The 16,365-nt window shown below is 47.2% G+C and overlaps 2 protein-coding genes across 2 annotated transcripts; both read right to left on the reverse strand.

The window, feature by feature from the left end:
• Positions 1-273: 273 nt before the first annotated feature.
• LOC120685113 (disease resistance protein PIK6-NP-like) lies at positions 274-1,827 on the reverse strand. The gene has a single exon (XM_039966950.1). It carries the CDS (start codon positions 1,825-1,827, stop codon positions 274-276), a length of 1,554 nt encoding a protein of 517 aa, XP_039822884.1.
• A 6,852-nt stretch (positions 1,828-8,679) lies between these two features.
• Positions 8,680-15,859, reverse strand: LOC120685114 (disease resistance protein RPP13-like). Its single transcript, XM_039966951.1, has 3 exons — positions 14,774-15,859; positions 9,923-10,182; positions 8,680-8,830 (listed from the first exon to the last, which is right to left on the reverse strand). The coding sequence occupies exons 1-3, from the start codon at positions 15,857-15,859 to the stop codon at positions 8,680-8,682; spliced, it is 1,497 nt and encodes a 498-aa protein (XP_039822885.1).
• Positions 15,860-16,365: the final 506 nt, after the last annotated feature.

Raw genomic sequence — 16,365 nt, forward strand, 5'->3', positions numbered from 1 at the left:
TAAGTGCATACTCATCAGGATGTTCCTAATCTGCTTGAAACCTCCCGGCGCTCAAAGTCGCTTTCGTTCTGAACCGCGCGGTATGCGGGAGTTCCTGTGGGAAACAAACCAGATAATTACGTTAGCCTAGAAGACTAGACAGTGAACACAATAGTAGAATACGAGGACAAAAAAAAAGGAGTGACCAAGATATGAGCAAAAATAAAAGAAAAACATACTTGGGGTTGGGGATCTCACCGCAGTTGGATATATATAAAGTATATGTATACCAGGTTACTCTTCCAGCTTCAAAACAGGTCTGCCGCCGTGAAGGTCAAGTTGGCGCACCAGTTGTTCCCGGTGTTCGACGTCAAGGGGACCCTTGACCCAGACTTGCTTGAGGGAAATCAGGCACACTATCCCATCAACACGCAATCGAGACCCACCTCTGCCGAGAATTACCTTCAGCTGCTCAAGCTTTCTCATCGATCCTGGTTCAAAACGTAGAGATGAGTCGCCTCTGAAATCAATCTGCAAGACCTTCAGTTCGCCGAAAGGGCCAGCGAAAGAGCTACTGCCTTCATCCAATCCTCCCGAGCCCTCAAATTCCAACTCTCCGCCAATTCCCTTGATGCGAAGAGTATCTAAACTTTGTAGCTTCCCGGCAGCCTGTATGATATGTCTTGGTATCCAATCCATAGCCATTTCCAAACTCAGCTTGATGGTATTTGGAGGAAACCTGAGATCCCAGATCCTGGTGTTTTCTTCGGTGATGCCGGACACTCCGAGCTTGCGCAATTGGGAAAGCATCTTGAGATCTCCCAGCAAGGAGCCCCCACCTGAGGCGTTGGCATCGACAACACTCAGCGTGTGCAAGGCCTTCAGAGTTGCAATCCCTCCAGGCACTTTAACGCCACCGTTATGGCTGCTAACAGACTCGCTTCTGAATAACTTGGACAACCAGGGTACCAAATGGCGTGCCCTGCTTCTTGACAGCCTTGACAGCTGCCCTGCAGCCGGTAGGCTCACATCTGGAATAATAGAATCCCATCGCACGGTGCCGGCACTGAGGTGCTGTAGCTTCCGTAGATTCACAATGCACTTTGGCAGCACGACTATGGAGCTGTATCTGATATCGAGAGTCTGGAGCTGCTTCAGGAGACCCAGGGAATCCGGAAGCTGAGAGATTGGCGTGCATCTCCTTAGGGACAAGAACTTGAGGTGAGGGACCATCTCTCCAATCTGGTCAAGGTCTCCGTCATTTAAATTTGAGGAGCCCTCCAAATCCAGAACCCTCAGCACCCTCATCTTGTTGGAGATGAAGAACGATCGCCACCCTCCATACACTGTCAGAGAACGCAGCCGTGAGGAATCCAAGCTGTCAAACACAAACTCGTCTCTCTCCCAGCTGTTACCAATGGATAGGTGCTGCCCAATGCGTCCCGTGCTTAGGCTGCACCTCCCTTCCAGAACAGAGACTTCAAGTGGGAGGAAAATTTTTTCTTCCTCTTGCCACGAGATGATATACTCCAGGAACAAATAATTGACTTGCCACGGGGCTGTTCTCATGACATCAGCCATGGCAGTCATTCTTTGTGCCTGCTGGATCATTCCAAGTGCAGCAATCTTGTCGAAGAGCTTCTCTGCGTCGTCCTCCAAGCTATGGCTGCCAATGCTCTTGGAGTAGCCCTCAGCCATCCACCGCCGTACCAAACGCCTTCGCCGAATGTAGCTGTTTTCTGGGAAAATTCGCAGGTAGAAGATGCATCTCCTTAGTAGTTGAGGACAACCCTCGAAGCTGGAACGCATCAAGGCGAAGATGCTCTGCATGCTATCTCTCTTTGCCATAGCCAACTCATGCATAAAGTTGGCAGTCAGACGTGCCCGATCCCGTTCTTGTATGCCTCTAGGCCGCTGGAGCAAGGGACCCAAGTGGCTGGCTAAAGCGATTATCTGTTTGGGAAGGCCTCCGCACTTGGACAACAGACTTTTTACTTCCTCGAGAACGTTCTCATTCATAACGGTTTCAAAAGGAAGTACCTATAATTCAAAACTTAACAATTAGTATAGTAAACTTTCTCGCTGACCAAAAATAAGTATCACTTATCGGTAACTTGACTACTAGCATGTGACCGAAACAAATGAGAACTGGTTTGGTGTGTTTGATTTGTATTTGTATATATGCTTCTAATTTACCTACTTCTATCATTTTTAATATAAAAAAACCTAACTCAAAGGTATAAGTGCAAGATGTCTAGCACCATGCAAACATCATGTACATGTACATTTACGTAGGAAGCAATGAATTGCCAAACTAATGTGTATGTGTGATCGCCAAATAAAAAAATGATCGTGGATAGTGGGTGGAAAAGCATATAGAGTAATTGGTACAAAAAATTATGTGGACACCAAATAAAATACTTGTACAAATATTGTATTAGAATCTTACTATTACTAATTGGAGGTCGTTTTGAAGCCTCCACATGAAGCCACCTAGGATCCTAAGTAGATGCCCTAAAGAGAAACTATTCTAGAAATTCTCTAAAGAAAAGTAAAATATCTAGCCGTCAATCAACATATGGTAATCATCATTGATAATAATAGCCGTTGGATTTACTTTGTTTCTAAAAAATTACCCACCTATATATGCTATTTTGAAGAATTAGCCTAAAATAGCCCCCACATCTATCATAACTATCCACATACGCTATTATAGAAAAAATTAGACCCACCCTAATTTAGATCTTTACATTAAGTCTATAAAATAGTACCAGTCACATCTACTCTAACTATTCTTCTTAATCTCTTATCCTTATTTAAATCAGAGAGTCTAGGGCAAAATAGATATATATGTGCACATCTCTCTATTTATAAATAAAACTATCATTCTTTCCAAAAAACAAAATTTGATGCTCTTGTGATGAGCAGCATGCCATGGTGTTGACCTAGATGTCTTTATGGTATTTATAAATAAAATTTGAAGTCTTATCGGCCCCACGCCGCTCGCCGTCGTCTCGGCCCCGTCCCATCCAGGCACGGCGCGGCCATACCTCCGTGCTTTGCTCTCCTCTGCCGCCGCGCCTATAAAGACGGCAGATGGCAGCAAGCTTCACCATGCCCGCTCCTTGCCCTCTTTTCACAACCAGTGCTTTCGGTGCCTTGCCACTGATCACCACGTCGAGGCGTGCAGGGACCCGGTCCGGTGCCGGCAGTGCCTCCGCTACGGCCACCGCATCGGAGCGTGCTCAATGGCGGGGCAATCCGCGTTCTGGGCGAGGATCGCTCGGCGTGCGGCGTTCACGTCCAGCGACGACTCCCCGTCGCCACCTCGCCCACGCGCGCCTGCCCCCCCCCCCGGTGCGTTCCTGCCTGGGGCCGCGGCAGTCTGGCGCTCTCCGACAGTCGACCGTCGGTCCTCAGGCCCGGGAGCTGTCCCTCCTTCCCCCACCACCTTCTCCCAGTCCCGTTCCCCTTCTGCTCTCAGGGAACAGCACCGCTTTCCTTCCGTTCGGTTTGCAGATGTCGCCCCTTCTCCTGTCACCTCCACCACTCACCACCACCGCCCCCACCGTGCTCGGCGTGCCGCCACCCCTTTCTTCCCCGTTCGTCCTGCCCCACCTGCTGGCGATGATGCCGCCGACGGACATGACTTCGCTGAGGACCACATGCCCTCCGTGGACATGGAGCCCTGCCGGCGCCTCGCTTACGCCTTTGTCGAGCCTGAGTGCGCTGACCCAGAGCTCTTCATCCGCACTGCCCTGGAGCAGCGCGGCGGCGACCCTCCTGTTCGGCTGGCTGCCTCCTCCTATGGGTCCATGATGGTGGTGTTCCGGCACCCGTTCTTCCGTGAGGAGACACTGCGATGCGGCCCGCTCCAGCTGAGTGGGTGTATCCTGCGCCTGGTCTGCCATGAGGAGGCCGACTTCAGGTTCGTGTGTCGGTACCGTCGGCTTGCGGTGCTAGCTGCAACCAACTTCCCGCCAGAGCACTGGACCCGGGAGCGCATCACTCGCGCGTTCCATGTCTACGGTCAGGTGTGCTGTGTCGACAAGGAGTGTCTGGAGACGGTGGGGGACCACCCACCAGACTGCGACAACAGCACTGACATTGCTGATTACTCAGCTGTCCGTGTGCTGGTCCTCCTCGACAATGAACGCATTGTCAAGCCATTCCTGGTGGTGCGGAACTTGGACGGTGGCCTGGCGGGCATCGCCAGGGTGTGCGTCGTCAAGTTCTGGGCGCACCTTGATGGCGCCCCGCTCCCCAACGAGCACGACTTCTCCGACTAGGGTGACGACGACGGCGACGCTGCTACGCCTGGGCGCGCGACTGCGGAGCGTTTTGACCCTCTGGGGCGAACATTCGCTCAGCGTGGGCGTTCCGGTCCCACCCGCGCTGGTCACCGCGGGGCCTTCCCACAGCATCCTGGTACGTGCCGCGCGCTTGGCCCGCTGCTGTTTCCGTCCGTTCCCCTCTGGACTCTTGTTGCCGGTGCAATGTCTGTGCGTGGCCGCACTCTCTCTTTGCTGGTGTTCCACAGCTGGTGATCTGCGATCTTCCGACACCTGTCCGGCCGGCCACGCCTCCGCCACCTGTCCGCCTGGCCACGCCTTCGCCTCCTCCGTCTCTGCCCCTTCTGGAGATTGAGGAGGCTCTTCATTTCCCCTCGGGCGCCCCCTCCCTGGAGGACATACTGCTCGAGGAGGAGCACGAGGTCAGTGTCAGGTGACATCGCACGCGTCGCAACCGCGCTCAGGACAGTGCTGCCAAGACGCGTCGGCACAGTCTTCGTCTCGCCGCCAAGGAGGATCCCTTCTACGTCGACGCCACCTCCAAGGCGACGCGCGTCAAGGCAGCCCAGCTGGACCTGACACGGGCGTCTACACGTATGAAGGAGGCTCTCGCCTGCTCCGGCAATCTACAGCGTCCTGCTCCGCCCAAGATCACCTCAAGCAAGCTGCGCTGCCTGGCCCGTGTGTGCGGCATCCCTGACCTGCCCGACGAGGAGGTGGGCGAGGTCGCCTGATGCTCTGCGATGCTTATAACTCGTGCTGTGTACGCCCTACTAGGGGTTGTCCCTCCACCCGGCAAGATCCAGTTCTTCATGACCATGCTGCTCCTCCTTTGTTGTGCGAGCGTGTGAGTCCTTGGCCTGATGCTTTGCTCGGCCTCCCGGCGCTAGGTCATGAGCGCTCGGTGATTCGTTCTGTATGGTTGGGGTCCCGGCTTGGTGGCGGCCAGTGTAACTTGTATGCCTCTTGTTTGTGCTGTGATCTCGGTTCAGTTTCGTGGTTGGGGTCCCGGTTTAGAGGCGGCCGGTGTAACTTGTACGCCCTCACGTTCGTCCCGTGCTTAATGTTATGTTCGTTCAGTTATCTGGTGTCTCCCTGTGCCCCCCATGAGTAAAACTGTCTCTTTCTTCTCGTGGAATGTCCGTGGCCTCGGGAAATCCAGTCTCAGCGATGACGTCCTTTCTGAGTTGATCTCCACGCGCCCCTCGATTGCTGCTCTACAGGAAACCAAACTGCCTGCACTTAACTCGCAGAAACGGCACACTTTTCTTCCGGCTCGCCTCTCCAGTTATGTGGCCAGGGGCTCGTCGGGTGCATCTGGTGGCATTCTCACTGCTTGGGATGCCGCTGTTTGCAGCCTCTCCTCCACTGTGGATCTTCCCTACACTCTCACCACTGGCTTCTCCTTGCTTGCTGACAACATGCCCTTCACGCTCTCTAACGTTTATGCACCTACGCTACGTGAAGATAAGGCTGCTTTCCTCAGCGAACTGGCCTCTGGCGCTGAGATGGTTTCTGGCGCCTAGATGCTTCTCGGCGATTTCAATCTCATGTGGTGCCCTGAGGACAAAAACAATGCTAACTACTACGCACTCGAAGCTGATCGTTTCAATGAGCTGATTAATTCTCTCGGTCTTATTGAGATCCCTCTTGTGGACCGCGCTTTTACTTGGAGCAACCGGCGTGACTGTCCAACCCTTGTTAGGCTAGATAGATGTTTCATCAATTTGGACTGGGATGCCTCCTTCCCAAATACCGCGCTCTCTTCACTCACTAGATTTGCTTCTGACCACGTCCCCCTCAGCGTCTCAGCCTGCACTCGCATCCCTAGGAGTAATTGTTTCCGCTTCGAGAACTCTTGGCTGCTGAACAGACAGTTCCCTTCTATTATTCAGAGTGCACTTGCCGAAAACTGTTTCTGGGCACACGGCCAAATCCTTTGTGCAGCGTCTGAAACATTGCCGCGGGGTGTGTAGGTCCTGGTGCGTCGCCAATTGCCACTGACTCAGCGCGAATTTGATACAAAGGTCCTGATAAATGCCCTTGATCTTCTGGAATAAGCGCGTCCACTCTGTGCAAATGAAGCGGCCCTTCGCCAACTCGCTGTTCAAGGACTGCAGAGCATCCACGCTAAAAAACTAGAGTTTTGGCGCCAACGTTTTAATTTGCGAGTTGCGCTTGAATGGGATGAAAACTCGCGTTTTTCCACGCTGCTGCTTCCGGCAGGCGGCGAGCTAACACCATTGCGTGCTTGGAACTTGATGGCCATCCTACCACGGTACACGACGCTAAAAGCACCATTCTCTGCAACTTCTTCATGGAACTGCTTGGGAGGGATCATAGTACTGAATGACGTTTTGATCTGCTGGAACTCTATCCACATATGGATGTTGCTTCCTGCAACCTCTCCATGCCCTTCTCCAACTCTGAAATCACTGAAGCGCTCTTTGCAATGGACACCCGCGCCAGTCCCGGTCCTGATGGTTTTGGTCCCTCCTACAGGAAGTTTTGGCCATCTATTGGCCCGGACGTTCATCACCTGTTTGCTGAATTTTTTGATGGCACCTTGGACCTTGATGGACTGAACCGGGCCCTCCTCGTTCTCATTCCAAAAAAGGAAGGCGTCCGGACTGCTGACGGCTTCCGTCCGATTTCTCTGCAAAACTGCCCCATGAAACTTTTCTCCAAAGTGATGGTGAATTGGTTTAAGCCCTTCATTCAACGGGTTGTGGGCGCTGACCAGACCGGCTTCATCCATGGTAGGAGCATTGCCGAGAATTTTGTCTATGCAGCAGACTTACTCAGCTGCTGCCACAAAAGACATGCTTCTACTGCTGTGCTCAAATTGGATTTCAAGAAAGCTTTCGATTCGGTGGACTGGTCAAGCTTGGACGCCATCCTCCATGCCCGTGGTTTTGATGGCCGCTAGAGAGGATGGATTTCATGTATTCTCACCACTGGCAAAACCGCCGTGCTGCTAAACGGCGTGCCTGGCCACTGGATCAAATGCCGCCGAGGACTCCGCCAGGGGGAGCCCCTGTCCCCTTACCTGTTCATTATTGTCGCGGACATCCTACAAAAACTTTTCCAGTGTGCCTACAGGGATGGCGAGCTCTCCCACCCCTTGGAGGCATCGCTCCCGTGCCCTGTGCTCTAGTATGCGGATGACACCTTGATTCTCACTAGAGGAGACGTTGCGTCCCTACAGGCTCTTAAGAACATCCTTGATGACTTCTCCATGGCAACCGGTCTTACCATTAACTACCACAAATCTACATTTGTGCCCATGAATGTGGATGCTGCAACTGCCTCTACAATGGCCACTGTCTTGGGCTGTGAACTCTCGACCTTCCCCCAGACGTACCTCGGCCTCCCTCTGTCTCCACACAAACTTTGACCATTTGATTTTCAGCCACTCATCTCCTCCTTTGACAAATACTTAGCTGGCTGGAAGGCACGCCTACTGAGTTCTGGAGGGCGCATCGTCTTAGTGAATGCGGTGCTTGGGAGTCTACCTATCTACTATATGTCATCCATCCTTCTCCCGAAAGGTGTGCGAGAACTCCTAGATGCTAAACGACGCGCTTTTCTCTGGACCGGGGAGGAAAAAAGCAATGGAGTGAGTTGCCTCATTGCTTGGGATCGTGTTTGCCAGAAACGGGACGATGGTGGACTGGGTGTTCGTAACATGGAAACTTTGAATCACTGCCTCCTCATGAAATTCGTCCACAAGCTCCATGAGCCCAATTCGCTGCCGTGGAAAACGTGGTTTCTATCCTATGCTGGGCCGCACTCCTCTGGAATGGCCGACTTTTATCTCTCCCGGCTCGTCCAGGAAGAACTGCCGCGGTACCACTCCCTGACGACTGTTCTGCTCGGTGATGGTGCTAGCACATCCTTTTGGCACGACCGCTGGCTGCTTAACACCACTGTGGCCGAAACCATTCCTGCACTCTTCTTCCATTGCATCCACCACGAAAACGATGTTTGCTCGGTCCTTCAGTCTGGGCTGCGGCCCCTCCTACAACCACGACTCACACGTGCTGCGCGTGAGGAGCTTCTTATGCTTACTGACTGTCTTGCCAGTGTCGCTATCCTTGACAGGCCGGATGTCCGCCTCCTTGACACGGGCAAAAGAGAACCTTTTACCTCGAGCGGTGCATACTTTGCCCTATGCAATTCTACCCCGGCAATCGACATGGCTCAGATTTGGACGATCAAGCTTCCCACGAAGATCAAATTCTTCGCGTGGCTACTCTTTCATGGCCGCCTCAACACTCATGCTCATCTCTTCCATCGGAATATCAAGCCACTAGAAGAGTCCTGGTGCGCCCACTGCAATGGCACCCTGGAAACTGATAAACACATCTTCACTGACTGCAATGCTGCTATCGAGACCTGGGAACGACTACACATCACCATCCTTGGGGATACGTTCCGACGACCCTGGGAGATTCAGGTTACCAGTGTCCTCTCGGTGACTGTCAAACTCGACATGATACTTCTTGTCCTCTGGCACATTTGGAAGGCACGAAATGGCCTTGTATTTGACTGCCAACCTTCATCCTCAACCGACATTATTCGCAGAGTTCTCAAGGATCTTGATGCTTGGAGCTGCCGTTACATGAAAACGAAACCGGAAGTGCAGGCCTGGCGCGACTGGTTTGCGAGTAGCATCTCGTAAACTGTCTCCCTTCATGCTCCTCTCTCATGTACTCTCATGTATTCTCTCAGCCTTGGAATTCCAAGGTACTGCTTGTAACAAACCTAACAAGTTTCAATGAATTGTAGGTGGGGATCCTCCCCCCGATACCGTTCAAAAAAAGATGACTAGACTAAGATAGAGCTAGGCTTACCAGCACATTAGTCATGATTTTGATGTATATAAGTTAAAGTATATTTACTCGCAAAAGAGTTAAAATATATTTGAATTGTGTGTATTATGGTGTATAAATAAAAACTCTAATTGACTAAAACCTTCATTCCAAACTATAAGTTATTTTAGTTTTGTTTTAATTTAAACTTCTCTATGTTTGATCAAATTTATAGAAGAAAAAAATCCATAAATATCTAAAATATTAAACTAAATTCACTAAATAGACTAAAATATGTAAAACAGATGGTGTGTTAACTAGTGGATAACTATAAATTAGTTGCCCATGCAGTCGCACGGGTTATTGGTAGGCTAATATGAACAAATGAGAGAGAGCAAGGACAAGTAAATTCGATTAGCAAAATTTCTAACTAGTATTTAATTATTCTGAAATTACTAGTACTTCTTTAACGAGTAACATACCTTTCTGAACAGGTCAAAGGCAATATCATCTTCTAGAGGTTTAATGTGGAACACTCTGTCTGCAGACCGTGCGCCCTCGAGGAAACTATCTTCGGTTGTGATGACAATAATACAGATGCCACACATATTACTTAGATTCAAAATATTATGATATATTGAGTACCAGTCTTCCTTGAACTGTAATCCATCAATAACGATAAGGCACCGATATCTACATAGAACATCTGTACACGCTTCGATGGCATATCTAGTTGGGACTTCTACATAACTTGATTCCCCCGCTTCCATATCCAAAAGTAAGCGCTGTGAGAAGTCCATGGGATCCAATGGATGGGATCCACTGACCCAACCGAACCTTTCAAACATCCCGTGGTTCCTATTAGCCACAAAATGGTTGTAAACAGCTTGGACGATACTTGATTTCCCAACACCAGCGGTCCCACACACGGATACTACATATGCTTCATTTCTGTAAAAGCAGTCTCTTATCATTTCACCAAGTTCATGCACTTCCCTATCGCGCCCAACAAGGAAACAGTTGTTCTTCCAATCATTGGCCACTTCTCTTACAAATGATGACCTCTTCTGGTATTTTACTTCATCACGTAGAAAGCCCTGCAAGTAAGACGAGAGTGTGATTGAGAACGAAAAGTGAGGGAAGGACATGCAGTAGATATGTGCTAATTTATTTTGGAACTAGTCCGTCAATCGGTGCTCTAGAATAGTTTATTAGGTTTAAAAGATATACATATTTGTTAAAACTCATGGATAAATGTGGGGGCATAGCTAACCAAAAAATTTTAGTTGTGGAAAAAGTCCATTTTACTGCCATCACAAATCTACTTTGTTCGCTTAACCTCCTGAATAAAATTTAGCTCAATTTACTTCTACCCCCTAAGAGATGTTTTTCAGCTAGTCCAATCTGCCCCCTAATGAGATGTTTTTCCTCCGCATACAAATGGAATTTTAATTTCAAATTCTACAAGATGACTGATAATACGATGCCCTACGTTAGAAAAATAAATTATAAATTTTCATTATTACTTTTCATGCAGAATTATATCCCTAAGATCAATTACGTATCTTCCTTATGAACATGACAATAAGAAATCATAATGTAATTTTTTAATATAAGGCATCATGTCCTATATCAACACAAAAAAATTAAAATCTGAAAAAACATCAATTTGTACATGATGAAATAATAAAAAAGAGATATCTCATTAAGGGGTAGATTGGACAAATTAAAATTGTTCAGGGGAGTAAATTGATCCTAAATTTTGCTCAGGAGTTGAGCGGACTAAGTAGATTGGTGAGGTAATAAAATGGGCTTTTCTATTATTTTTTATTTATCTTACTTGTTCATATTCTAACACAAATTACTCAATGCGTATTGTTTATGTTTATCTGCATGTAATATACTGTAGCTACAAATTACAATATCAGTTTCTCCATCCCCAACCGTCAATTTTCCCTATATATTGCATCTTTATGTGACTTTAACAAGTCTTAAGTTGAAACTTTAGCATCAGCCAACTGTTAGACACTAGGGAAGATGTACGTGCCACAGGCACGTATTTAATTTTTCTTCCATCAAGCAATGACGTTATTTATTTTCTTTCTAAAAACAATACACATCTTTTTTTTCCTTCCTAAAACAATGATGTCAATTAATATCCTTCCAAAACCATCAAACAACAATGGCATTTATTTTTCTTCTAAAAATAATATACATCTTTTTTTCCTTCCATAAACAATGATGTCAATTATGAGTTAACACACGTCTTTCTTTTCCTTCCATAAACAATGATGTCAACTATTATCATTCCAAAAGAAAAAATGATGTGAATTATGGGTTAATGTGTGTGCAAAGGACAGTATGTGGATGCTAAAGGAAAGTAATATATGTGTACAAAAGGTAGGTATAGAAAATTGTTGGTGTAAAAAGTAATAGAATTTTGGTGGAAAACATTGACGAAATCAATCTCCCCCTCCCTTTCGTCAAGCCTTTTGGCCTGACAAGTGGGGCCTCCATGAGGGGTACGGTGGGCCTAATCTTAGTGAGAAATGTTTTCAATTGTTTCAACTTTTATAGTATAGATGAAAATTGATATGCCCATCACTTCCTATATATATATATATATATATGTATATGTGGTCTGGCAACACACATCATGCATGTATATTAGAGTTAGTTTTGTACATTAAGACTGTTGGAACCAAATAACACTACTACATAGCAGGCCTTCTCAAATGCCCCATCACCGCCGGTTTCAACCTAACCGGCTGTGATGGGCTTTCACCGCGGGTTTCAGCGTAGGTGACCGTAGTGGCCATTGTAACCAAAGCTACAATAAATCCATATCACTGCGGTGGTGATTGTGTGGACGGGCATCATTGCTAGTTCGCAACACGAGTCAAGCTGTGATATGAACTTTCACCATCGGAGGTGACATGTGAATGCTAGAAAACCCCTACCCTTCTTCTTCGCCCCATCACCTTTCTTCTCCACCCCGACGGCCGCACTCCTCTCCACCATTGTTACATCAAGTTTTTGCCAAAGTTCTCGTGGAGGCTCTCTATTTTGATATATGGATTATACCAACTTATATTTGATAAATCATGCATTTTGTGATAAACTGATCATGGAGAGCCTTTTTCTTTAGTTTCGAACCATTCCCAATCAAAATCCATCACGGAGGCTCCCCATTTTTTATGTATGACTAAACCAGCTTGTGTTAAGGTTAGTAACTAGCAATCATTTTGATTCCTACACATTTTATTTGGATTTGTCATGCATTTTTTATGAAAAGATCATAAAGAGTCTCTTTCTCCATTTTGGGACCATTTCTCATCAAAATCCATTTTGGAGGCTCATTAAATTTTATGGATTGAACTTCCCACAACGTGATTCAAGGTTAGGCCAGTCTAAGTGGGAAGTGTCATCACATGGTTACCTAGACTGTGAACTAAGTAACCGTGCTAGAGGAGTGTCATGGTAATGACACTCCTCTCACATTGCATGACACTCTCCCTTCTCTCACTGCTAGAAAATCTAACATTAGTACCGGTCAGCAACCCCCCTTTAGTACCGGGCGGCTGACCGGTACCGCTTGGCCGGTACTAAATGGCACATCATTTAGTACTAGTCAAAACGCCCGGTACTAGTACTAAATGGTTTTGCGCCCAAAAATTAAAGGAAAAAAGTGTTGAGTAGCTAGGAGGCTCCCGCACACGCGCATCGTCACAAGTCACGCGAATTTCGCGTGTAATATGCGCGTGCGCGGTTCGTGGGAATCGAACTCACGACCTCCGGCCTCGCGCGACCCTTCCTTACCATCCCATCTATGCATCACTTATGACTGGGTGGGAGATGCATTCCTTTTGAAATAACCCGTAGAGGAACATTTATTACCGGGCTAAGCCACCTGCCGGTACTAAATGTTGCATTTTAGTACTGTTCGGTGTTACCGACCGGTACTAAATGGACACGCCATTTTAGTACCGGCAGGTAACACCGACTGATACTAAAATGCGACATTTAGTACCGGTCGGTGGCTTGGCCCGGTACTAAAATGGTTTTGGGAGCTTTCAAATTTGGACCCGGTACTAAAGTGGCGTCGAGTCCACTTTAGTACCGGACCAAAGAATGACTGGTACTAACTACTGGGGACGAATGAGCCATTTTCTGGTAGTGTCTCTTTTCTGCCACATCAACAAATTTAATGCTCGCTCCCACTGAGATTGGCCTTAGTACTTACTTTTATGAGCTAGATATCATCAACTTCCCAGGAGGTGGTGAGAGAGAAACTATGAAAATCTGTGCTCTAGAGTTTTCCTCCTCCTAACTCTGAGTGAGCCGATGTAGAAACCAAAGAGCATGTGCAACTCATTGGTCTTTTTTCCTCAGCTCCACGTCAGCTAATAATCTTGTCGGGGCCGTGCAAAGTGACGCATAAGGCCTTCTCTACGTCAGCCACCTCAAAGAAATGCCACCTCGTATTTTGATCTAGTTTTTTTAAAACAATATTTTGATCTAGTTGGAGAAGAGAGGAGGAGGAGATAGAAAAGCTATCTCCTGGTCAAGAGATAGTCTCACGCACATACTCTCAGATTGTGTGATGATGATGCACAGGTCACTCCATATTTTGTGACTATTGTATGAGTCGTCTCATATACCATTTGTTATTGATGTGGAGCATTGCCATATTGGCATAAGGGATAGTGTTAACTGTAACTTTTGGAGGCAGCCTAAGACATGAGAATCCAACCTAGAACAGTCTGAAGTCCTATAGACTAGTTGGGCCCATCTGGCCATCTAGGAGACGTCATGAAAAATCCATGGTGCGGTGCATGATTTTTCAAAAATATATATATGCGGCTTTGAACAGAGGACCTCTTACCTCACGTATAGCTTTCTTACCATCTCACCTACACAACAGGTCTAACATAGAAGAGAGATTGTTTCCTTTTGTATTCACCCATGGAGTACCCTTTATCAACCGGTACTAATACAGTTGGTATTAACAACCATCAGTAATGACCTTCGGGGCCTTCCATCCACCGGTATTTTTTATGGTGGATGGAAGGTTCTTTTTCTATAGTGTGTCATAAGGGCAGCATGGGTAGTTGACATATGTAATGCATTAATTCCTTATAAAATTCAAAACAAAAAAGAACAATAGCAAGCAGTTGAAGAAAATGGTGATGGGTTTGGAGACAGGAGATGGAGTCAAATTAATGAATGCAATGTAGATGCAACGTTTTAATTTGGTAGTAAGGGTAACTTTTATTGTTGTCTAAAAATTCAGATATCTATAGGTTCACCACCTGGAGACTGAGTCCCATACAAATCTCTGAATTGTTATAGGCAATCATGGTAGCAGAGCATATACTAGTTCATAGGAAATTCCACAAACTAGCCCATGCGAATATATGGCTTGACCGCTAGTTGTTGATAATTGTTAAAATATATTGAATAGATGATGATCACATTCTATTTTTTATGTATTATGAGAATTTTTAGGATTTATTATTTTACTATGTCTCAAACATATCATGCTGATGCTTTAAAAGGTGTCTTCTATTAGTAATATTTTTTTTGCGAGGTTCTATTAGTAATATATATAGTAATACGTTCATAAAGTAGAGGTAAAATTTTCAAAAGAAAAATAGTAGAGGTACGTAGGAAACAAGTGGTGCTTACTTCTGAATGTTGTGCGTTGTGGTCCTTGAAGAAGACCAAGACGTAGTGATCTTCTGAGAATTGCCCGAGCTCAGATACTTGGTACGGATTTCCTGTGCATAGGCTTGCAATCTCGAGCTGGTGGGTTGACACGACGATTCGGCTTCCATGCTTGGTGTCCGGCAGGTACGCCCTTATGCGATCCCATACTGGCATGGAGGACACATCTTCCAGGACGATGAGGTACCTATAGTTGCAAACACGATCAAGGAGCTCCCTGGCAAGGTCAAATATATGGAAGTCGTTCGTCCGATGTAGGAGATCTCGACCAACAGATTCTTCTGGTTCATTCTGATTGGCGTTTGTGTAGAACTGAGCAACCATGTCATTGATGAAATCATGGGGACTGAAAGGATATGTCAGCTTCACCCAGGCATAGTTTCTGAATTGTCCCTTGGTTCTTGATTCATCGTACGCCTTCCTGATGATGGATAATTTCCCAAAATCACCTCCTGTTCCGCAAACTGAGATCACTTGAAGGTCCTCGCCTTCCGTGGCAATCAACTTGGTGAGATCCAAGAAGCCCCTAGCATAATGATTCTTAGAGGTGTCGGGAATGTCAAATGTACCAGCAGCGGTCGTCTGCTGCATTGGCACAGCAGGTTTAGAGCCAGAGTCGCCGATGAGGTTGTAGCGCAGGTTTCTCTGGCTCACCTCCTCGACCCGGGCCTTCAGCAGCTTTATCTCGGCGACCACCTCGTCCAGGGGCTGCGCTATTCCCGATTTGCAGCAGGATGGCAGCAACCGGAGCGAAAACGCCCACCATGAACGCTTTGTGTCCAGGTGGAGGACAAACTCAGCGCAGTCCTCGACTTGGTGGGACAGGTCCCAGACTTGCCTCACCCAGGTCTTCCCCACAATATTCTTGATGCGCCTGCCATCCGCGGTGCTGAGAAATGACTCCATCATCTCGAACTCGTCCTGGATGAACACCATATCACGCTGCACGATCTGCCACAGCTCCGCCTCCTCTTTGAGTGCGGACTTGACCTTGTCCACCAGGGCCTGAACAGCCGTCCTGGAAATCCCAATGGCAAGGTCCGCCATTCTTGCTCTCTGTTTCTCCCACTCTCTCCTGTGTGTTTACTTGTGTGGGGGAACCGTGGAAGCGCAAGTGGTGCTGCTAGCTAAAAGCTTTGAGTTGTGGCTGCTACCGAGCATTCAAGGATGAGCTTATAATTAAAGAGGTTATTCGGGGACCCGGGGTATTGCAACAATATAATATACAAAGAAGACAATGTGTAGAGTACCTACTGTACCGTTCAAAATAAATAAACGATGATTCACCCAATATATATAGGAGCTGGGTTCCGATTCCGACATGCTAGGTCCTAGAAAACTGATTACAACTGGACGCGGATCGGATATATGATGATAAAGTAGTTAAGACCTCCCCCAGATGATCCAAGAGAGGAACAGCTAACACGAGAGGCAGATCGAAGCGTAGACCAGTCACATGCTATCACATGGGGTGGAATTAGTCCTCTACTAGTAGCAATGCAATTTGCACACTGGTGTTACTTATTAGTTAATTGGTGCCTGCGAGAGCCTGC

The sequence above is a fragment of the Panicum virgatum genome, chromosome 8N (genome assembly GCF_016808335.1).
Source record: "Panicum virgatum strain AP13 chromosome 8N, P.virgatum_v5, whole genome shotgun sequence".
Taxonomy (NCBI): domain Eukaryota; kingdom Viridiplantae; phylum Streptophyta; class Magnoliopsida; order Poales; family Poaceae; genus Panicum; species Panicum virgatum.

What these genes read in the sequence shown, in the direction of transcription:
- LOC120685113 (XM_039966950.1), bottom strand. Translation starts at nt 1,827, where the DNA reads ATGGCAAAGAGAGATAGCATGCAGAGCATCTTCGCCTTGATGCGTTCC.
- LOC120685114 (XM_039966951.1), bottom strand. Translation starts at nt 15,859, where the DNA reads ATGGCGGACCTTGCCATTGGGATTTCCAGGACGGCTGTTCAGGCCCTG. An exon ending in ACAACGCACAACATTCAGAA is followed by an intron (nt 10,183 to 14,773) that starts GTAAGCACCACT and finishes TCTTACTTGCAG; the next exon opens with GGCTTTCTACGTGATGAAGT. An exon ending in AACCACGGGATGTTTGAAAG is followed by an intron (nt 8,831 to 9,922) that starts GTTCGGTTGGGT and finishes TTGAGGATGAAG; the next exon opens with GTTGGCAGTCAAATACAAGG.